The sequence below is a fragment of the Lynx canadensis genome, chromosome F1 (genome assembly GCF_007474595.2).
Source record: "Lynx canadensis isolate LIC74 chromosome F1, mLynCan4.pri.v2, whole genome shotgun sequence".
Taxonomy (NCBI): Eukaryota; Metazoa; Chordata; class Mammalia; order Carnivora; family Felidae; genus Lynx; species Lynx canadensis.
In genome coordinates, this window is record NC_044319.2 from 24238151 (window position 1) to 24261730 (window position 23580).

Sequence of the window (23580 nt, forward strand, 5' to 3'; positions counted from 1 at the left end):
GAGTTCGAGCCCCGCATCAGGCTCTGGGCTGATGGCTCAGAGCCTGGAGCCTGTTTCCGATTCTGTGTCTCCCTCTCTCTCTGCCCCTCCCCCGTTCATGCTCTGTCTCTCTGTCCCAAAAATAAATAAAAACGTTGAAAAAAAAATTTAAAAAAAAAAAAAAAAAAAAAAAGAATGATGGTCTTTCCTAAAGAGTGAGAGCTAGTTCAGTTATGCAAAGAACTTTTTCATTAACTTTCAGTTTTGACATATACTCTAGAAAGCTGAAATAACCAAAAGCAAGAGGGTGTTCCTCTTGTTTTTTAGAAGACATAAGCCTCTAAACATCTTAAAACTCTAGCTTCCCCTGTATCCTATGATAATGAATTACTACCTGTTTCTCCCCCTTACCTAACTAACACTTCTTCTGACTCCTACGCTAACCACTCTCCACCTTCTTACCTTCTGAGCGTGACATTATGTAAGCTTGGTGCTCAGCCTTATTCCATGTTCTCTATTCTTCATTCTCACTGCTTCACTCAGCTACATGTGAATGGTACCCAAACGCACCCCTCTGACCCCGAATCTCTTCTAATCAGAAAACGGCCCCAGCATGCCATGTCTAAACTTGAAATAAGCATGCCCCACCTTCCCACCAGCACCACAAAGAAGCTCTTCTTTCCAGAATCCCTGTTTCTGCTAATGACATGACTGCTCTCTTAGGACCGCCTTTGACTCCCCCGCCCCTGACCCCCTCCCTCACTGTGCACGCAGGCACCACAGCTAGTGATACTTTCCTCTAGGTTTGTAACTACTCTACTGATAGAAGGAAGTAAAAACAGACACACTTGTGATCGCTACTGAAAAGTGATTGCTGCAGAATTGATAGAAACCTTGGGAGAAAGTGACTATGTGTCCAACATCTAGCCCAGGCATTAGGAAAACAATGCTTTTTCAAAGTTAGTATAAACCTTCTCTAACAGGGAAGAGGATTCAAGAAAGGTAGGACCAATATTCCAGATATGAAATAAAAGAAAGCAAGCAAGTAAAGAAATCAAGGTGGTTGTACAGGACTTCCAAATTATTGGCGGTAGAAAGAAGGCCCCATGATTAAGGCTGTATACTTAGGGTAGCACAGATCAAAAACCATGGTTACATGAAAGATAACAATCCCAATGAACTGAGTCTTGTGAAAATGTCAAGGTCAAGTAAAAGAGCTTTTTTCAGCTGTATTAGGAGCAAGAATGAGGAAGGGAGCGGCTCATTGCTGATGGGGGGGGGGGGGAAGGGCGTTATGGGTTATGTTAACTGATAACAGAGAAAAGAGAACTACTTCACTCCCCTTATGCTTCTATCTTCACTATCAAGGCAAATAATCTTCAAATTGGAAAGGGTAGGACCAGCACGTTAAAGAGGAAACTAGAGCCCAAGATGGAGAAGGCGATAATATGAAAGCACTTAGCCCTCTAAGTAATTTCGTGTCTCCAGAGCCAGATAAATAACCTGAAAGGACTCTGAAAGAAACCAGGAGATGATCACGATATTGATGAATGGAATCTTCACAGAAGCACAGAATCATAAAAGTGTCTAAAGACTGGCAACAAGAAAACATAACAATTTTTGGACAGAAATTAAGGTAGACTGAAAACAATGGACTGCTTTGCCTGCCAACCATTGTTGCCAATATCCCAGATGGTCTGTAAGCAACGATCACCAGGAGCAAACATGAATCATGAGAAAAAAAATCATATCAAACTAACTTTCCATCTTATTCGGACCCCAGGCCAGTAACATGGAATGCTACAGACATGCTCACAGACTCGAAACACCATTCCATCAACTCTCTCCTCAGAACAGTGGGAACAAAAAGACTCTAGGTCAGGGAAGTAGCCTTGTTAGGTTAAAGTGGGGAGTGTGTAAAGGTGAGACACAGGAAATAACACTAGAGACTGGAAATGGACCTTAAAGGCCCTCAAGTCCACTGTGATCAGTGCTCTAAAATTCTGTGAGTTTCCTACAAAGGCCAAGAGCAAATATTTGGCAGGTAGTATGGGCTCAAATTTAAATGAATAATGAATGAATGAACGAACGAATGAAGGGTTTGTGATAAGTACAGAATAGTAAGAGGTCAACATAAACACACTTCCTTATTGCCAATTCGGTCCATTGCTGGAATCACAGTACTTTTCATCTTGAGGGCCATTTAGTCTAACTCCCTCAAAATTTCTGGGTGACTAGCAACAGAACTGGAAATACTCAAGCAAAATAAAGGCAAAAGGCTGCCTGGCCCTCTGCCAGTTTCTACGATAATCTAATTCACTAGGGCAAAATCTCCAAAAAAGATTTCGGTTCAGTAACTCCTAAATATTGCACTTTTGGACTCTTTCCTGAAAATGATGCCATCTAAAGTCTACAAGTTTCAGAAACAAATGTTTGGTGGCTTTTGTGGGCAATTGTTTTTAAAACATCAAGCATATCTAAGGTATAATTTTAAAGATTCTGGCTCCAGGAGAAAAAGCTGAAGCATTAGTCACATGTTTTACATTTCTTACTCTTGCCTGCCAGATTTTTTTTTTTAATTAAGAAAGGAAAAATGGGTCAGCCCAAAAGAATTTTTACAACTTTCAGAATAAATACAAGGCCCATGCAACCCCATAAACTTCATTTCTGGAGCCTTCCCCCCACCTCCCTCTGTGGCTTTCAGGGTCCTTTATTTATAACCCAGTCATAGGCAGAGCCCTGGTAACTGCCCCTACATCTTGTGTGTCATAAGGACACGTTTTCTCTCAGGAAGGAAGGGGACCAGTGTGGTCCTGGAGTACAGCCTCTTCTGAGTTCAACAGGACATGGTGGGTGGAAGATCTAAGGGTCAAAAAGAACCTTGGCCGACCCAGCTTGGCTCCAAAGTCATTAAGAAACCACCCTGCTTCTTAGAAAGTATCACCACCCACGAGACAATTTTGAGGAAGTCCCAAGAAGAAACTAATCAGACAAAGTCACTCCGGGCTCAAGGAACACTTCAATGCTGGACACACCGGTCCAGACTTCAGATGGCGAATCTCAGCTATCCTCAGTTCATTCCTCTGGGACGGTCCTAAGTAGCTACTGCTTTTAGGGTGAACACTCTAATGCTCATGTTTACTTTCACGCAGGGTCTGGTTTGGCCGAAGAGTTCCAGAAGAGCTTCTGCCAACCAGACCTAAAATCTATATGGTGTTCCAGGGACCAACCCGTCCTCGTATAGAGCAGAGCAGGCTTCATGGTAATGCTCCAAATTAAGCTGGACCACCCTAAGACAGTGGTTTTCAACCTTTTTAATGATAATTTATAGCAAAAAGATACATTTTACAAGTGACACAGTGTGCACACATATTTAAAACAAAAAGTTTCATAATAATGCCATTCTAATATTTTCCTTTCCGTTCTGTTCCAATTTTAAAATACCACTTTTTGACCCACTGAATTGATTTCAGAACCCACTAACAAACTACATCCTGCCTTTTTAAATGTAAGGCCTTAGAACAACAGACCAACAGAAATAGAATACCAGTCACAACATGTAATTTTAAATTTGCTAATAGCCACATTTTAAAAACGTAAAAAGAAACAGATGAAATTAATTTTAATATATTTTATTTAGTGCATTATATCAAAATATCACCATTTCAACATGTGATCACTGGTGGAAACTCACTGAGCTATTTTACATGATTGTCTTCATACTAAGTCTTCAAAACCTGGTATGGGTTTTACATGTACAGAATATTTCAATTTGCACGAGCCACGTGTCCAATGCTCAACAGGCATGTGTGGCTAGTGGCTACCACACTGAATAGTGTAGCCCTGGAGAGTTGTGGTCCTCAGCACCCCAGGACAGAACACACATCATTGTTGAGCAGAAGAAAGGGGTGGGGTCCACTCCCCACATGCTCTCACCTCACTGTACTATCAGGCTCCCCATGAAAGCTCCAGAGCCCTGACAAAGGATAGGAGATTTCACAAGGAAAAAGAATAGAAATGAAGCCTATTAACCAATGATACGGACTATCACCTTGATATTCTTCAAACACAAAGTCCACATGCATTCTTTTGTCTGTGACATCAGAAATACAACCGATGTCACAAAAGATTCAAACTAGAAAGTGACTTCCAGAGAATTTGTTCTGAAAAATGTATCTTGCTGATTACAAAACTGATAAATAGCATGACTGCAACCATGTGGACAAAGACAGGAGGATAAAAGCAAATGTATAAACAACTGTGTTAGAGCAATATAGGATTGATTGTTTCTCTTCTTTAAAAAAAATACATATAATGTTGTGTCACTTTTTTAAGAATAACTTTATGGGGCACCTGGGTGGCTCAGTCAGTTAAGTGTCCGCTGTTCATGGGTTTGAGCCGCGCATCGGGCACTGGGCTGGCAGCTCAGAGCCTGGATCCTGCTTCAGATTCCATGTCTCCCTCTCTCTCTGCCCTTCCCTCTCTCACACTCTCTCTGTCTCTCAAAAATGAATAAACGTTAAAAAAAATTTTTTTAAGATTGACTTTAAGAATTGCTTTAAAAGATGCTTCCTTTGGGGTACATAGGTGGCTCGGTCAGTTAAGTATCTGACTCTTGAGTTTGACTCAGGTCATGATCTCAGGGTTCATGAGATCGAGCCCCACATCTGGCTCGGTGCTAACAGCGTAGAGCCTGCTTGGACTTTTCCCTCTCCCCTTCTGCCCATCTTTGCCACTTGTACTCTCTCTCTCAAATAATAAACACATAAACTTTAACCAATAATTAATTAATTAATTAATTAATTAATTTAAAAAAGGTGCTTCCTTCTGTCCAAAGCAAACATATATGCCACTGAATCCCTGGGCAAAGGAAAAGGTAAAGAAAGCACGCTCCATAAAAAGGCAAGAAGGATCAGAAGCAGTCAGAAAACTCCATCTTGCCAGACCCAATGACACTGGGACAGTCTGAATGAAAACACCTAACAACAGGTACAATTCTGAAAACTTTCACCATAGGCTTTGCATTTCGTTTGAAGAAGAAATAGAAGAGTTAAGAATGCAAGACCACAGAGAAGAGGAAAATTGGAGAGGGTAAAAGAGAACAAAGGAAGTTGAGTTTTACTTGTGAAAACTGAAAAGTACACAGATAATATGTGTATATAATAACATATAATTTGTATCACATATTTTTTTAACATTTATTTATTTTTGAGAGACAGAGCATGAGCGGGGGAGGGGCAGAGAGAGAAGGAGACACCGAAACCGAAGCAGGCTCCAGGCTCTGAGCCATCAGCCCAGAGCCCGACGCGGGGCTCGAACTCACGAACTGTGAGAACATGACCCGAGCCGAAGTCGGACGCCTCAACGACTGAGCCACCCAGACGCCCCTGTGTCACATATTTTTAAGTCCCTTTTGCCAATGAATCCTGGTAAGGAGAGCACACCCTGGGAAAGTGCCCTACACAACAAGCCTGCCGCAAAAATCTCAGTGAGACCTCATCATCATGTGCATAACCTTAGTGCTTATGTGCATGGAGGGTGTCAGATCCTTTTACAAAAGTGTGTTGCACAGAGCACAGCCAAATTGGCTTGACACTGGGTCAATGCAAGCTTGAAACAAATTGGAACCAACAGATTAAGACACAAGATATGTGAAAACCCTAAGTCAACTAACTTTGGAATTCAAAGCAGAATTGGGTTCCCAAAAGTCTATCTTCAACCCATGACTCAAACCTATATGTCACCACAAAACTTATGGATTAAAACTCTAAATACCACGTCATCTGGCATACCAGAGTTTGGTATACCAAACTCTAAATACCTCCATCTGTAGAGGTCACCATCACAGTTAAGTCAAGTTTCATAAGATCACGAAATGTGTAGTCAAGAAATGATAACAAGGGGTGCCAGGGTGGCTCAGTCGGTTAAGCATCTGACTCTTGATTTTAGCTCAGGTCATGATCTCACGGTTCATGAGATTGAGCCCCACATCTGGCTCTGTGCTAACAGCGTGGAGCCTGCTTGGGATTTTCTCTTTCCTTCTCTCTGTCTGCCCCTCCCCCACTCGGAGCTTGTTCTCTGTCTCTTTCTGTCTCTCTTCCTCTCCCTCTCTCTCTCTGCCCCTTCCCTGCTTGCTGTCTCTCTGTCTCTCAAAATTAATAAACTTAAAAAGATGATAACAAAAATGAGGCAAAAGCAACACTTTCCTTTTTCATGGTGTCATTAGTTGAAGTTTAAAACAGAAATTGAACCTAGCTTATTCAATACTTTCCTTTTTGTTTCAGAAATGGGATTTACAACATTCCCAAATGGCCAAAAAAAAAAAAAAAGTCATAAAGATACACGTTTTATAATAGAGATAAGGTCAAACAATTTATGAGATGCTTACTGGGTACCAAGTGTGGCTCAGACATGGTCCCAGGTGATGAGAATACAAAGACTGGTTAAATACGGTCCCCACCCCTGAAGCGCACAAATGAACAGGGCAAAGAGAAAAAAATATATAAATAAAAGGATACGTTGTGTTAAGTGCTGTAATAGAGCTTTTGGTAAAGCATTAAGGAGACCCAGATGAAAGAAAGGGTAATTATTCCAGAAAAGGGATCAGGAAGGCTAGAAGAGTAAAGACGATATTTGAGCTGGGACTTGAAAGGTAAGCGGGAGTTCATCAGTCAATCAAGGAACAGAAAAGCACTTCAGGCTGATGGTGACATGAGCAGTGACAGGAGGAAGTCAGAGCTGCACGTAAACATGGCCGTCACTATTGATAATGAAATCTGTAACTTTGGATTCTCAAGTCAGAAGGCAGCTAGTTCTTTTCTTGAGACATAGCCACATAGGGAGCTGGAGGGACAGATGGAAGGAAACCTTTTAAACCTTCCTCAACCCTGTTGCTGTAACTCTCAGCAAAACAAGGAGTTCGGGTTAAGGTTTGGGGCTGAAATCAGAGCTGCTACCCGTCAGCACGTTTTGGTCCAGCCACCTGAAGTTGCACAAGCCTTTATCCCTCGGGCAGACACTCATTTGTGGACTGTCAACATTGGATAGAAAATCATTTTTGTAAAGAATATCACAATCCTCTAACACTAATCAAAGAATGTTCATGAAGAAACATCTTAATCAACTTTAGCTCCTTAAGTAATATTTGTTTCTTAAGGAGCAAAATGGCAACAGGTCCCTCTGGGATGGCCACAGCAGCAAGTTGGATGAAAGCTGGTTCCTGGGGCTCAGCTGATCACAAAGTCACTGCTTTGCACATAGAGGAATGTTAAACATGTACCTTGAGTTAGGGCACAAGAGTCCCATCTCCTTTAGCAGGACAACAGAGTCAGCAGATGCGGAGAGGATTCAGTGTTTATCGGTAATGCTTAACGTGAACAAGTTACTTGTTCAGCATCTTTTGTGTAAGAGATTTAACTTTCATTTACAGCTCTGAGTACAAGGGTCAGTTAGCCCGTAAGTCATCTGGGAATATGTGCCAACAACAGGGAATGGATGCTGGGGTTCAAATATCCTGAGAGAGGAGGAAAGGATCTTCAGATGCTCAGGGGGGTCCCTATATGAATAGAAGGAAGGTCAGGTTCATGGGCAAGCAGCCAGAGACCCTGTAGGCTATTTTTAATCCAGAAGAAGGACAGGAAGGGCAGGAACAACAACAAAAAAGGAACTCACACAGGAGAAATGGAAAGCAAGAAGGAAGCAACTGTAATAAGCAAATGGAAAGGCAGTGAGAAAAAAAGATCTTAAAACTAAAATTGTATTCCTAACAGGGAAGCCAGGAACACTGTAGGAAAAGGCTGAAAGAGAGGAGAAAACACAGAAAGCAACAATAGGACTACTCAAAGAAAGGATTTTAAATGCCTCCATCTTATGAGGGTCAGAGTGGGTCGGTTGGTAACATTCTTGCCTCTGGCATTAGGTCATGAGTTCAAGTCCCACATCAGTATTTGGCCTCAAATCAAGCTTTGATTTTCCAGCAGCTCTGGAGGGCTGGAAGCATTTTCCATTCCTTGGTGCATTAACTTTACCACCCTTTGCTGCACCAAATTAAAAGTACCAGAAAGAAAGGGAGAATCAAAACCAGGAGCCATTATCTAAAAAAATAAAAAATTGGGGCGCCTGGGTGGCGCAGTCGGTTAAGCGTCCGACTTCAGCCAGGTCACGATCTTGCGGTCCGTGAGTTCGAGCCCCGCGTCGGGCTCTGGGCTGATGGCTCAGAGCCTGGAGCCTGTTTCCGATTCTGTGTCTCCCTCTCTCTCTGCCCCTCCCCCGTTCATGCTCTGTCTCCCTCTGTCCCAAAAATAAATAAACGTTGAAAAAAAAAAAAAATTTAAAAAAAAAAAAAATAAATAAAATAAATAAATAAAAAATTAATCGTCCTGGAGAGAATAAGAATGAGAAAGAAGAAAGTTTTCATATGTAAAATATTCACTGCATTTATCTTAGACTCCTGTGAATATATGGGTATTTTTTTTCCCACATCCAATCTATAGAGAGAAGCCTTGTCTGCATTTTCAACGCACATAGAATATACTAGTAGTAACAATGGTAGTGGCAGAGGAAATGCTACTCCTTGCCGAACACGAAGATATCATCAAAGTAACAGCAACTGGAAAGAAAAAAGTATGGAGAAGATTCTCTCTGGAATGAGTAGAAAGGGAAGACTAAGGAACAGACCATACATCCATCAAACACTTCAGCAGTGAGGAAAGAGAAAAAAAGAAATGACTTTAAGTTAAATGATGACAATAAGACCATCCTTATATTAGCATAGTAATTTACATATTAAAAAGTACTTTTATAGGGGCACCTGGGTGGCTCAGTGGGTCAAGTGTCTGACTTTGGCTCAGGTCATGATCTCAGGGTTCATGAGTTCAAGCCCTACATCGGGCTGTCTGCTGTCAGCACAGAACCCACTTCAGATCTTCTGTCCCCCTCTCTCCCTGCCCCTCCCCTGCTCTTTCACTCTCAAAAAAATGAGTAAACATTAAACAACACTTATTTTTTTAATAGCTTTTAAAAAGCACTTTTATATACATTAACTCATATGATCCTCACAATATCCATAGGCAGAAGGGAAAGCAGGTATCTTCCCCACTTCACAGATGAGGAAACTGAAGATTTAAAAAAGACACGTGACCACCTCGGGAGCAATCCGGCTCATTCCTAGTTTGGGGGTCAAGTGACCGCATCAGCTAATCAATGTGTGGCATTGACTTATTTGCACTTACCGAGCTTAGTCCAAACGGTGCGAGCACAGTTTGCTAACATCCTAAAATTATGCCCAACAAGAAACGATTAGCATAATGCTGACCAATGCAGAAAAGTGGTTTCCTACCCTTCTATTTTTTGGTCAGAAATATCAAATATAATTGTTAGGTACTAAAATATTTTTAAAGCATTAAAAGAAGCACACCAATCAATTAACTATATAGGAAAACTGAAGGAATTTTAAATGTGAAATATTGGAGCCTAAACAATAATCGCCCTTCATGGTACAAGCAGCTGGACAGAGAAAACACAATAGATATTACTTTTAATAAGCAAGGATCACTAAATACTGCCATGGCCATTCCTCTCAGATGTGCAGAATGAGACAGTGATGTCAGGAACATGCCTTGAAGCCTTCCTAATACTTCTTAAGCAATCTGGTTTATATACAACCCTAAGCTTCAGGGGACACAGATAAGAAAGACTCCTGGGCTTCTACAAGTTTTCATGGCGGGGTTCTAAAGACAGCTCTGACGGTGGGGTCCTGACAAGAGCCCCACACTCAGTGAATGAGTGCGTGTTGTATCCTAGGCGTCACGCCAAGCACCTTACATACAAAACTCCTTCACTAATCACAGTAACCGCATCAGGAAGGAAGATAATGCTGGTGTCCTGACAACAGGTAAGCAAGTCAGACTTAAAGAGGGTTGGTGACTTCATGGCTCACGCCCACACAGCTCACACGTGGCAGGTATAAGTTCTGAATTCAGGTCTGCCTGGTTCCAGAGCACAGCTGTGTGCTCTCTTAGTTGAAGTATAGTTGACATACAATATTATGTTAGTTTCAGATGTACAGCATAGTGATTTGACAATTATATACACTATGAAATACTCACCATAATAAGCACAGTTACCATCTGTCACCATATAAAGTTTTTACATTATCGACTAGTGGCCCTTCACCAGTGCTCGGGGACCTCCCTCAACCAGAGCTCCTGCTGAAAATATCTGCAGAAAGGAAGAGCAACCAGGAGGTGCCAGCTCCCGCCAAGGCTCCAACTGAGAAGAAAGAACCATGGGCGAATTCCCCATCCGGGCCTTGATGGCTCTGGGCCTTATTAAAACCTGGTTATGTCACGGGCACCTGGGGGACTCAGTCGGTTAAGCATCTGACTTGAGTTCAGGTCATGATTTCATCGTTCGTGAGATGAGTCCCACACCAGGTGAGCTCGAGCGCTGCTTCGGGTAAAAAACACGAGCCCCACTTTGGTTGAGCCCTGCTTCTTTCTCTCTCCCACCCCCTCCCCTTCATGGGATTCTCTCTCTCTGTTTCTGCCCCTCGCTTACTTGCGCCCTCTCACTCTGTCAAAACAAAACAAAACAAAACAAACTTGGCTAAGTCGTTTTTAAAATAGATATGCTCATTGTGTTGTGTCATTAGGGGGAGTCAACATGTGGATACAAAACAGCAAATGTCTTCCGTGTGCTTCACAAACTAACCAAATGCTTCCGGTTTCCTGAATTTTCTATTTAGGAGTCTCAGCTCAACAAACAATTTCAAGTGCTGCAGTCTTAATTGGAAATGTCACGAGTACAAAAGCATTTTATTTTAAGCCAATATCTAATCCAGTTTCGATTATTTTTACTTAAACCCATTAAATAGTCTTTTGTTGGATAAAAATTGCCCACATATTCTAGCTTCATCACCAGCAACGACAGAAGTTACTGGCATGACAAGGGTACATAACTAGGGAAGAGTGTGAACAGGAAGGTTCTAGAGAGCCTCCGCTGATATTACTGAGCAAAGACATCCTACTTTTAGCAGGAAAGTCTGGTTTTGGGTTTTCCAGTTTTCTTTAGAATTATGAAACTGGAAAGACTCGGCCTTAGCTTCACTTTTATAAAAGAGGAGAATGGATATTGAAATCAGCAGGAAACAGAATCAAGGAAAAAGCTGAATTGCTCAATTCTGTGGCGAAAGGATCAAACAGACAGAAAACGTCTGGGAAGGTTACGTGGGATAAGATTAACCGTGTGGAAACGAATTCCGATGAACGGACCACACGTGGGCACAAGCAATGAAATGCTAGAAAGCGTAGGGTAAGGAGTCCATGAGGATGAAAATACATTGAGAACCACCAACAACACAGCATCCTAGCCCCTTAGAAGTCACGCCCTGCAGGACAGAAGGGAGAAGATGGCTTTGAGGAACCCCAACCACAGGGACACAAGCCGCAGCCACATCGGTGGCAAGGCCCAGGTATTTCTACAATGTTAAGCCAAAAGGACCAGTGGTGAATGACGTGATTCTCTCTTCACAGGACTCACTGAGCCTCCTCCCAGGTGGCGTCTTTTATCTCATGCTGTAAGCTTGCCCTACCTTTTATTCCCTCCTTCCTCCGTTTTTACTCTTTTTTAAACCAAAGACGGTTCCTAAATGGTGCAAGTTAATCACAAAAATGACACAATTGAGGGAAAAACAAGCAAAGACATGACAAAGTCAGGCTTTGAATAATTATATAAAAGAGGCCTTCCGAAGATGCAGGAGATCCTAAAAAGTAAAATGTGAAGAGACATTTTAATTTAGGCCGTGTGTGTGTGTGTGTGTGTGTGTGTGTGTGTGTGTGTGTGTGTGTGTGTGTGTGTGATAGAGAGAGGGGGAGAGAGAGAGGTTAAAATTGTGGTAGTGGTAAACTAGGAAAACATTAGATCTTAACCAATTGTTTTCTTTTACATGAGTGGAACTAGCAACCAGACTGAGCCTCCGAGAGCAGTGATGCCAGCAACTGGGACAAACCGTGTCAAAGAGGGGTTAAAGCCAGTGAACAGGGACAGGGAAAAGGCCAAGACATCCAACCATAAAATTTCTTGTGTCTCTAACATGACAATTATAAGTTTTAACTGCTGTTGTCTAAAATATAGCTCTATAATCACAGGCCTGTGGGTTCCATGTTTATTCTCTCTCTCTGTGGCCTACAGATTTAATTTGTTTAGTTTGTAGGGAAACAGAAGACTTACAGAGAGAGAGAGAGAGAGAGAGAGAGAGAGAGAAAGAGAAGAGAGAAACCACCCGCTCTTCAAAGTTCTCTGGAACCTGAGAACCAAGCTCGGCTTGCTGCCTTGTCCACAGTGAGCCTAACTGAGATTTCGTCTCTGGACAGGACATGGCAGGCACACCTGGGGCTGGTTAGGCTGCAGGGCCTTTCTGACAGGAAAGAAGGCATCTGCTAGCACATACACAGAGGAAGCCCGACTTGAAGTCTGCAGGACATTTCACCCAATGAGCAGAGGATGATGCAGACCCCAGAAAGCCCAGTTTTTGACAAGCTCTCTGAAGCCAGGGTGCCTAAGACCCATGCCTGCCAGGCCTCCCATCCCCCACTCCCGCCCTCCTCCTTCCTAGACTGTTCTCCCCTCACCCCACCCTGTGTCCTGCTGCCACCTTTCCATTCAGGTCCTCGTCCCTTTCCTCACTTCACCTCCAGTTTAGCCTCTTCCCTCTCCCACACCCCAGTCTGCTCCTTTCCAGAGCATTCACCCCTCAGCTGTCCGTCATCTTGCTAAAATATAGATCCGGCCCTGCCACTCTGCTTAAGGCCCTTCAACGACTATCCGGCATTCAGGGCTGAGCAAACTCCACGACACAGCATTCCAGGCTCTCAGTGACGTGGCTGAGCCTTTCTCTCTGGCCTCCTTTCCTGTCGCCTTCCCAGAACCAGGCGTCCGTCCTTCCCTCTTCCCCATGCTGAGCCTCACACAGTGGTCTCCCCTCCGGCCTCTGTGCTTTCCTCCACCCTGTGTTCCCTGTCTCCAGCACCTACTCAGTTGTTAACTCTCCACTAAAGAGTCCTCTCTTCTATGCAGCCCTCCTGGAGTGCCCGCGCCCGACCTTCCACTTGATTTACATGATCCCCTCTGGGGTTCCCCTAACACACAGATCCTTTGCATGGCACTGATCATACTTACCTCAATATATTGTAATCAGTTTAAGTTTCTGTCTTCCCTACTACCTGTAAGTTCTTTTAGAACAAGGTTGGATTCCCAAGACTTAACGTGGTGTTTGACATAACATAGGTCTTTGATGAAAAAATGAATACTACTGAAGGCTCGTTTAGCTGACTCAAACACAGATGACAGAATCATACAAACAAGCATACAACAATAGCAGCAAGGAAGTTCATACTAAATGTGTTTACTAGCAGAGGACCCAGAAACTGCCAAAAACTCCAGACTCCAAATCAACTCTGGAGATAGCCACACCCATCAGCAACCCAAACTTGAGCTAGCTGAGCTTTTCCAATGGAATGAGGCAACATTTGGTATCTTCCCTCCATTTAACCAATACTTTCCTTGCTCTCTTTACAGAAAAATTTTTTTTCCATATCATGAGATAGGATATCATGGAATCCCATAGTGTAACACGGTAGAAAGGTTAATGTCTTGCTATGGCATATTTTAACATAAAATGTGTAAGACAGTCACTATGAGATTCTAACTATTTAGAAGGGGGAGGTGTAAAACGAACAGACGCCATGGACAAAGGAAACTAAAGTAAGACAGGGCAGTGACAAATTTCAGCGAAGCACGGAAGGAGAAAAGCACAGTATTTGCCATATTGCTCTCCATTTCTTTCTAAATTTAAAACTTCAAGAAACTTTCTCTTTATAATTTCACGTAAATGTCCCTCTCATATTTATACTATTATGTATTTGCCGCAGGTAGACACATTATTTGGAACCAGCTGAGTGTCCCCTGAATTGGTGAACTGAACTGGATATTTTAATTACATGCTAAATATCTCTGACACAGATCCCAAGAGATTTGCAAAGCAGTGAAAGGATCCAGCATTATAGCGCTATCTCAGGCAACTGAAATGGACTGTATTTTCTTGGTTGGGGTAGGCTGCCATATTAGTGGATTGTTTTAGAAACATGTTCCCAGGGTCAAAATGAAAAAGAGGAGTTGATTCACTTACAGATGGCTGCTAAATTTTGAAATTTACTTTCTAAAGCCTAAATTCAACATTCTGCTAGACAAAAATAATGCAATCCACGGGCCTGTTTTCCTAGATGGAAACATGGATGACCAACTGTAAACCAAGGGCTCCTCTACGGCTTATCTCCTTAAAATTCTAAAGTCCTGCCCCTGAGCTTCCCAACCACACACAGTTGTAACGTTTGCCAATGCTTTTTAACTTGTGCCTTGCCTTTCTTTCTTCACCATTCAGCAATGAGACAAGTACAATGGGGTCTACTCCTTTTAAAAGGCACTGGGGAATGGTCTAGTTAATTCACTACTGTGAGTTTTTTTCTGAAAATGAATAATCACTACCTTTGTTTGTGCCCTGCTTTGTTCCAGAAAGAATGTTAAGAGAGCTGTAATCATTACCTAATTGATTTTTCTCGCTCCCACACGCCCCTCCTCTTCTTTATAAGCTAACATCTTCGTGCTCATTGCATTTTAAATAAGGAGCAACCCATACATTCATATTTGTCAGGACAAAATTAGTCTCTCAAAAAGGGATGAAGCTTGATCCATTCATTCAACAAACATTTGTTGAGTTTCTGCCAACTAGATGGCCATGGTTCACACTTGGCCAACCTTTTTGTCCAGTGGGAGATACAAACAAGTAAATGGACCATTACAACAGAGTGAGGTGAATGCATGACAGAGAATTAGAGGATGCTCTGGAACATGCAGAGGGAGTATCTCCTCCAGACGTGGGAGATCAGAGAAGCTGCCCATAAGTGAAGTTAGCTGAAAACTTGAGGAACTAATTGAAGGCAACATGGATAGCAATACCACCAAACCACCAGGTAGAGTCAAGCCAAACAGTGGATCCAAGTGAGAGATGACTTCTCGATTCAGATGTGACAAGTGCTTATCTTGCCACTGTGCCCATATTGGCCCACAGACTGGCCACAATTCATCCTAAACACTAGGTTCTATAACAGATTTCCGGTTCCCTTTTTTTCTAAATATGTTCTGCTTTCTCCTGTCTTAATTTGTTATCTTAACCAGCCTCCCAGATACCAAGCATTTCAATTCAACCCAACAAGGGCCTATGTGGGAGGCACGGTGATAAATACAGGACATAAGGAAGGGAGGAACTGGGGCCCCACCACAAGGACCGCATAACCACAGACGCATAAAACTGAGAAAAGTCATGTGACCACCCACTGACCATTCCACACCCCACAAACCTTGCTGAGGTGACCTACCACTACCAATCCTGTTTATGAAACAAATATCCCCACTTTGAATTTATCCTAGGTTTGATGCATTTTCTGTGCCCTCTATCTGTCATATCGCAAAGACAGCAGACTGCACTCCTGACGCCAAAGCCCCTTCCCTGACAGTTGGATCCTTATCCTCTGTCCATTTGAGTACTCGTCCTAAAATGGTACATTTCCTGCTTCCAGAGAATACTGATGTTCTCTCCAATCATTTCTACATATCACTGTCCATATAAAACCGCAATACTGAGACCAAAGAAAAATAACCAGTTTTGACCATTTGCTCTTCCAAAAATCACTGAACATTCTACAAGCTAATTGAATGGTTGGATGAAATGACTTTTTAATGTCCCTTCCAATCCTGAGGTTTTATGAATCTATGACATAATTGGAGCCACTTCTCCTTGAGGGCTCTAAGAAAAGTTATCCTCGGCTAAGAAGTTATTGTAAAGGGAAAATGGGGTCAGTATTTCAATAATATTTGGTTTTTCAAAGTTTTCCAACATAACTTCACTGTCAACAGGCAAAGCTGCAGCCACATGTAGAAGTAAACCCGGCCCGGGCCATATTCTGTTGTATATTTTACAACCAAAGGCAGAGGGTGTTACTTCAAAAGATCAACGAAACATAAAATTTAACACACAAACCAAAAAAGAATGTTCTGAATGTTTTGGATTGTATGATACTTCCCATCTGAGGGTGCGGAATTATTTTTGCTATCCTTTCCAAATTGAATCTTAATTGTGTTTTGCGATCTGAGTACTAGAAAATACAAAAATTGTGCTCAGTCTTTTAGGCTTTTTGAATAATCTTTTTAGACATATAATGAGAGCTACGCCCACCCTCGTGTGCTACATAATCTCATACGTATCTTTGGTGCACCATACTTCATACATCCAAAATGGAGAATTTATCAATCAGATACATATCTTCCCAACAAGTATGTCAATTTGTGGTTCAAATTATCATTCAGGATGTAAAGAAGAGAAAGTCCCATCACTCAAATCCTGCACCACAGGTAGTTTCTAAGCAAAAAGCACACCATAAGCATAAGTACACCATAAGCATCTTTGGTCTTCTGAGCTGATGTTCTCTTCCACTATTATGGAAATGGCCTGAAAGTTCCAGGCAGCTCCTGACAGCAAGGGATTAACCAACTGGGTTCGAATCTAACCTCTACCACTTCCTAGCTATGTGACCCAAAAATCAATTTAACTTCTCTAGACATTAGTTTCCTTATGGGGGGCAGGGGGGGAAGATATCACAACACCACCTTCCTCATAAGATTATTGACATACTTCAGTAATACCCTCACCTCCATCTCTAGTTCACCCTAACACTGGTTGCTTTGGAGAATTTTGGAAGGGCTACTGGAATGTAGGAAAACAAATATGGAGAAGCCACTCAGTCCTCAAAAGAAGGGTCTGCAATTACTATGGCTCAATTGGTTGAGTCGCATTTAATTAAGTCTGGAATTCCAAGGACAAAAACAGAGCTTCCCAACAGGACACCAAAGACAAGGAAACACATGGGATCAGAGTTGGAAAGTTCCTAAGAACAAGCTCTTGAGGTCTGGAAGGGTAGCCACAAATCACACTTTGTTGCAATGGAGGAGAAGGGACAGATTCTTCTATCCACTCTAAGAAATCTTTTCACATTGTCTCCCTCTCGATATTTCAGCTCTACTGCTAAATCCATGGTGAACCAACTCTGAACTCTGTATACATTTGAGCACACTGAGAGCGAGGAGAGAAGAGAGGCAGAGTCCAGCAACAGAAAGTGAGTGAGAATCACGACATAACTATGAACATCTCAGCGAACCATACCTTGTGTGTCTGGGGCCTATCGAGTTAACCCCTCCATTTTCCCCTGACTTATTCATTCGTTGCTGTTGTGTTTGGCTGAAAACTAAAACTGTCACCCAAGTAACATTGGTCTCCTTAGAAAGACAGGAACAACACAGCATCAGGAAACATAATGACCCTGTGAAAGGCAGCTGGTTTAGAACTTGTGAATCATTTTGAAATACCCAGACAAGCCACACCACATCAATACCACATGTAAATAAGATGCACACAACCCCCCAAAACAAAGTGAAGACTTGCCAGAACTCTGGTTCTGCTTTCCCTATCAGGTCTGCTGGGGAGGCACCGAGTGCTTTTGAAAATCATATTCCGAGTAAGGTGCCTGTTAGACAAGTGAAGACCTCTGGTCTTCAAACGGAAGATTCCTACCTTTCCAGGCCACACCCGCAGATGTGACTAACAGTTCACTGCCCTACTGGGAGGTACCTCGGTCCCAAGTACAAAGCAGGAAAGGCCCGAGTTGAGGTAGCTGGGGACGCCCGAAGCAATGAACGCCTGTGTCAGCAGACTAGGGGACCCGGAGCAGAGGAAATCACGGCCGCTGGCCATTCTGCCTTAAACTCAGGGAGTTTTAAGTTAACGTGTTGCCTCTGGTCTCGACGTGAGGCTCTGGGCACTTTGGTTTCCTGTCCTCCTTCACATCCCGCCTTTGGTGCTCAAACACTGAATTCTGTGAAACCCAAAGCCAGTAGAGATTGGATACAAGTGCCCAATCTTCATTGCTCTCAAGTCCATCCCCTATGAAGGCTGAGTGCAGCTGGCCTGAGGCCAGGTTAGACCACACTTCATCCCCTCTATCCAGCCTACCGTGATCTTCTTTCTCAAGGCTTTTTGTATCACCTCTCACTGCTGTCTCTTGAGGATTACTTCTATCTCCAGATCAAGAATTCCTTCGTTCTTCCACATGTTGGTATTTGCTGGAGTAGCGATCCTTGTCGCCAAGCTTTCCATTTCTCACGGGGATGTGCTGAAGGAGCCATTAGGTGATAATAGATAACTCACATGATCTCAACCAAGATTTTAGAACCTTGGTGGAAAAAACTCTTGTTTATGGAAGCAGTGACTCTCCAAAGAGCCAGCACTCTGTGCACGCTACATATGAAGTCGTGGACACTAAGTGTGCATTTGTCTCCTCGCGGGCTGCAGAAAGGAGGTAACAGTGGGAAATCTGCCACCACCTCCCCCCAGTAGGCAGCAGATCGGGAATGGTCTGTGCCCTGAGCATCCTGGATACGTGGTAGAGGTACAGGAGGAGAGGGGCTCTCAGCATCAATAGGGAGAGGACAGGGAGACAAAAAGGTGCCATATGGGCAAAACTGCTTATGGCTGTCTGCACAGAGTGCTGCTTTCTGGTCCTTGTTACTGCGTGTCACTTTCTGCCACTCCACCCCCACTCTCTTTGCCATAAGCCTCAACATTTCTAAGAGGTTCTGAATTATTGACAAACCTAGGGAAGATGCTTTGGAAAACATTAAGTACAAAAACAGACCTGAACAGCTAGTGCAAACACTCGGTCATTGGCGGTTTCCTTTTGAAGGCCAAAAGAGAAGAAGACGACGAAGGAAAGAAAAAAGAAAAAAAAAAAAAGCCTGCCTCTGCTAAATAATAATGATATTCACAGAACAAGAGACTCTGCAGCTCCAAAGTTCACAGCGTCTCCAGCTTTACTCACCCCTAGCCATCTTGCTCCTTTATTGGCAGCCTGTTGAATCTGGACTCTTTTGAGGGTGACATGGTAAACAGCTCCTTCCTCTACCTCTTCACCCCAGTCCTGAATCGAGCTCTGCCAGGGGATGGGATAAAGAGAAAGAAAAAGAGTATTTTTTTTTTTTTCCTCTCTGCTAACCACAATCTATCCCAGCTGCTTTACTGCTTACACCAGCACTCAGGGCACAAGACGGGCTGTTCAAAATAAATATTACAATCAGAGCAATACAAGACACATTGCGATAGAAGGAATGCTGAAATTTTCTTGGACCCCAGCCCTTTCCTGTGGTATCAAGATCCCTGGACTTTTCCATGTAGTTATTTTTCCTACACTCACTCACACAACTTAGGGGGTTTTCTTAAGTCTTTTTTTCCCCCTCCTTCTTTAAGACACTATGATTTAATCCTGATTAACACCTCCCCCCACTTAAGTGAAAAGAAAAATAATTCGTTGGTACAAAGTCTGTACTACTTTTATAAGTGGCTCAGTTACTTGAGCATACTACATTTGAAACTCAGGCACAAACAAGTGTCTAAAACGCCAGGAGCCCTGACTCCCTTGGAAGTGAAACGCTCCCCGTGTCTTTTTCTCCTCTTGCTGTGCTGGGACCCAAAAAGTTAGCGGGGTTGGAGGTAAAAAGTGTTTATTTCCGGAAAAGAATCTGGCAAGTGCAGAAAAAGCAACACATCATCATGCAGCCGCAAGTAAAAGGCGTGCGCGACCCCCTGGACTTCCACGTCCCCAGCTACAGCCCGAGTGGTGTTAAAGAGCCGCCGGGGCGCGGGAGCGCTCCCGGGTTCACCCCGACTAACAGTCTTCTGTCCTTAAAAGTTTCCCTTTCCCGACAAACATCTGCCCCACACACACCAGAGGCAACTGCCGACAAAGTAGGTGTCGTTGAAAAGAAGACACGCCGAGAGGAAAGCGTACAAAGCGGAGCGAGGCAGCCTCAGCTCCCAAGTAGGGGATCGGATGGCCCCGTCCGCTCTGAGAGAGTCCAAAACACACCCGGAGAAAGCGGCAGAAGATTCCCCACCAGAGAAGCCTCGGGAGAAGGCAGAGCTCTCTTTACCATTTTAGCTTGCCAAAGCAATTTCATTCTCAGTTTTCTCTTCGGTCCGCGGCCGCGGCATCCTGCGCCCCGCTCCGGGCCCAACGCGGTCTCGGCCGGCGCGCCCACCGCGCCCCCAGCCCCACCGCCCGCGCGCCCGCCGCGCCCCGAGCGAGCACAGACCCGCGCGCTGCCCCCGCCGCCGCCGCCGGTGCGCGCGACTCGGGCCACAAAGGGAGCGCGGCGAGCGAGGGCGCCGCAGACTCCTCCCCGCGCCGCTCCGCCGCTCCGTGATGTCAGGCTTTCCTGTTTGTGCTCCGAGCACACGCTCCCTTTCTCAAATCCCATGCATAAAGTTAGCATGCAGTAGTTTCTCCGGCCCCGAAGGCGATCGGGACACAAGCCTTTCAAGGTGCTCAGGTTTCCTGGACGGTCACCAGGTGCCAAGAAAGCACCCCGCGCGGTGTGTGTGTGTGTGGGGGGGGGGGGGTCTGGGCGGTCCGAGTGTGTGTCCTCTTACTTTGCTAAGAGATAAAGGGGGAGCGGGCAGAGCCAAAAGGATGGGAGGAGAGGGTCGGGAAAACTTTTGTTATCTACTGAATTTAGGTTAAATCAGAGCTGCCCCCAAAGAGAGAGGCAGTACTAGAAGCCAGGAAGTTTTTCATTAGGGCAAAAAAGAAACGGTCAGAGGATATTCCAAAACCCATGCCCAGGGGCCCTACCCGGTCGCGCATCAGCACGCTGCCAACAGGAAATTGCTCTGGACTTCTTTCTGCCACCCATTATGATAAGGCTCATCCACAGTAACTGGCCATCGTGGGTGGGAAGGGGACAAAGCAGAATAGGGTTTTGCTGGGGCTGACAGCGTGGAAAGTGGGCCATCAGTGGCCCTGGAGGTTCTGTAAGTCTTTGTGAGACAGCCATCAGTTGAGTTGTCCCTACTGTAGGGACACAGCGGGATAGTAACAGCAAGGACAGAGCCCTTCGCGAGGAGACTGTTAGAGGGAGTTTTGTCATAACAGAAAGATCTACTACCAGGACAAAAGATTATAACATCTCTTAGATCCAGTTTTAATAAATCAACAGCATAATACCAGATGATAATATAATCAAAATGGCACGTGACAGAATTCCATGCCAATTCCAAAAAAAAAAAAAAAAATCCTCAGAGCTCACATCTTATACTAGTTGAATTTAATCGCCTTTCAATTTGTTTTTAAAGACCTCTCACTAATTGCCATGCTAAGGCATAAGGCTAGGATTTGGTTCATAATAAATATATCATGAACTGCAAAGCTAGAGTCATGTGTACCGATGTTCCCAGGAGAACAGAATAAATGACAGTGAAAACACATCAAGGAGAAACAAAAGGATTTGGGACATTCAAGAACATCTTGAAGTCACTCAGCCAAGTTCCTCTTATACAACGAGAACCTACCCAGCTCAGTAACTGTGGAGACAGTGAATGCTCTTTTTATGAAACTGAAGTGATTGTTTCTATAATTTAAAAAAAAAAAAAAGGAACAGCACATAGACCAGATCCTCCTTGTGATCAGCAGGATAGAGTGTCCCCAGTGTCTAGAGGAAAATCATGTGGACGCCCTACCTGCCCCTCCTTCTTATGCCATCCTCAGGCCCCCTGGCCCACCCTTAGAGGACCTACCTATTCCGTGATCTCAAAGACCTCAAGATGCACCTGAGGACAGTTAAGCCAGCCATTAGTTAATTTCACCACCACTGTAACCTGATTTGGGCTGTAAATTTGGAGATTACTGAAAAATTTTCACTTCAGGGACATCAAGCAGTTTCTCAGCCTTGCCTGTCCCATGCAGCCTTCCCAGACAGGGCAGCTTATAATTCATAATGCTCCACTCCGGTTTCAGATCTTGTCACCCTCTTCTCCACCAATTCCCTGGCTGGCCACCTGGTGTATAGAGTGAAAACACAGGCTTCAAGGCAAGTGGATCCAGCTTCAAATCCACACTTACGTTGAGAGTGAAGTTGGAGGCACCTGGGTGGCTCAGTCGGCTAAGCATGCAACTCTTGACTTCAGCTCAGGTCATGATCTTACAGTTCGTGGGTTCGAGCCCTGCATCAGGCTCCTCACTGACAGTGCAGAGCCTGCTTGGGATTCTCCCTCTTCCTCTCTCCACCCCTTCCCTGCTTGTGCTCTCTTGGAAAAGAAGCAAAAAGAAAAGAAAGAAAAAGAATGACCTTGGGCGCTACCTCCCTGAGCCTTAGTTTCCTCATCTGTAAAAAGGGACAAACATCTACCTCCTCACAGAGTTCGAAAAAGGATTAAATGAAATATGTATGCAAAGTATCTAGCAAATGGTAAGTAATCAAAAAGTTCTATTCCTTTATTATTGCATTTCTTCCCAAACTGTATTTTTTTCCAGACTCACTGAAAAGTTATATATGTATGCAGTGTGGGGAACCCTGAAATCATGTCTTCTTACTAAATTGCATTATAATTTCAGAGAGGTTTTCCAAGAATAACTGTTTTTATTTATATCTGATAATGTATGTGATGTTGTTCAAATGCTTAACCACACACACACACACACACACACACACACACACACACACAGGTCTGGTTATACTAGATAGTGCATTAAGTGTTGCATTTTACAATTTGTAAAATATTCATTTAAAAATATTTCACCTGTAGGCAGCTCAGACAGTATTACCTTATTACACATACCTTTGGGTTAAAATACTCCTGGCAAATATGTGGGAAGGATAAACCAGTAAGCCATTTATAATTAAGTTTGAATTTATTTACCAGATTAGCTTGCCCATGATCTGGCAGGGTCCTAGAGGACAGGTCAAGTTTTGTTAAAAGGAGATCAGCAATGTTCTGTAATTTTCAGTGTATGAGTCTTTCATCTCTTTGGCTTAGTTTATTCCTAAGTTTTTATTCTTTTTGATGCTATTGTGAATGGGATTATTTTCTTAATTTCATTTTTGGACTGTTGGTTGTTCTTATATAGAAATGCAATTGATTTTTATACTCTGATCTGGCATCCTATAACCTTATTGAATTCATTTATTCTAAAAATTCACTTGTGGACACAAATAAACGAAAATACATCTTGTGTTCATAGATTTGAAAACTTAATTATTGTTAAAATATCCATACTACCCCAAGCAATCTACAAATTCAATGCAATCCCTAACAAAAACGCAATAGCATTTTTTACAGAAATAAAAAAAAAATCCTAAAATTCATATGGAACCAGAAAGGACACTAAAAAGCCAAAGCAATCTTGAAAACAAAGAACAAAGTTGGAGGTGTCACATTTTCCAGTTTCAAAACATATTAATAAGCTATAGTAATCAAAACAGTGTGGAACTGGTATACGATAGACAAATAATGGACCAATGGAATCTAACAGAGAGCCCAGAAATAAACCACACATATACAGTCAAGTGATCTTTGAAAAGGGTGCCAAGAACAAACAATGGGGAAAGGACAGTCTCTTCAACAATGGTTCTGGGTAAACTGGATATCCACTAAACTCCTAGAAT

The 23580-nt window shown here is 43.3% G+C and overlaps 1 protein-coding gene across 3 annotated transcripts in view; it reads right to left on the minus strand.

The window, feature by feature from the left end:
• RGL1 (ral guanine nucleotide dissociation stimulator like 1) overlaps positions 1–23580 on the minus strand; it is a 258267-nt gene that overhangs the window by 104525 nt on the left and 130162 nt on the right. The window contains exons 1-2 of one of the 3 annotated variants that reach the window (XM_030303436.1): positions 20071–20174; positions 18963–19073 (exon numbers count right to left, since the gene is read on the minus strand). The exons of 1 other annotated variant lie outside the window; for it this stretch is intronic. In XM_030303436.1, coding sequence (XP_030159296.1) covers positions 18963–19073; positions 20071–20097 — 138 coding nt within the window. In that variant the 5' untranslated portion in view covers positions 20098–20174. Of the gene's footprint in view, positions 1–18962; positions 19074–20070; positions 20175–23580 lie in introns of those variants that run through there. One more of the 3 variants, XM_030303435.2, reaches the window with a different exon arrangement.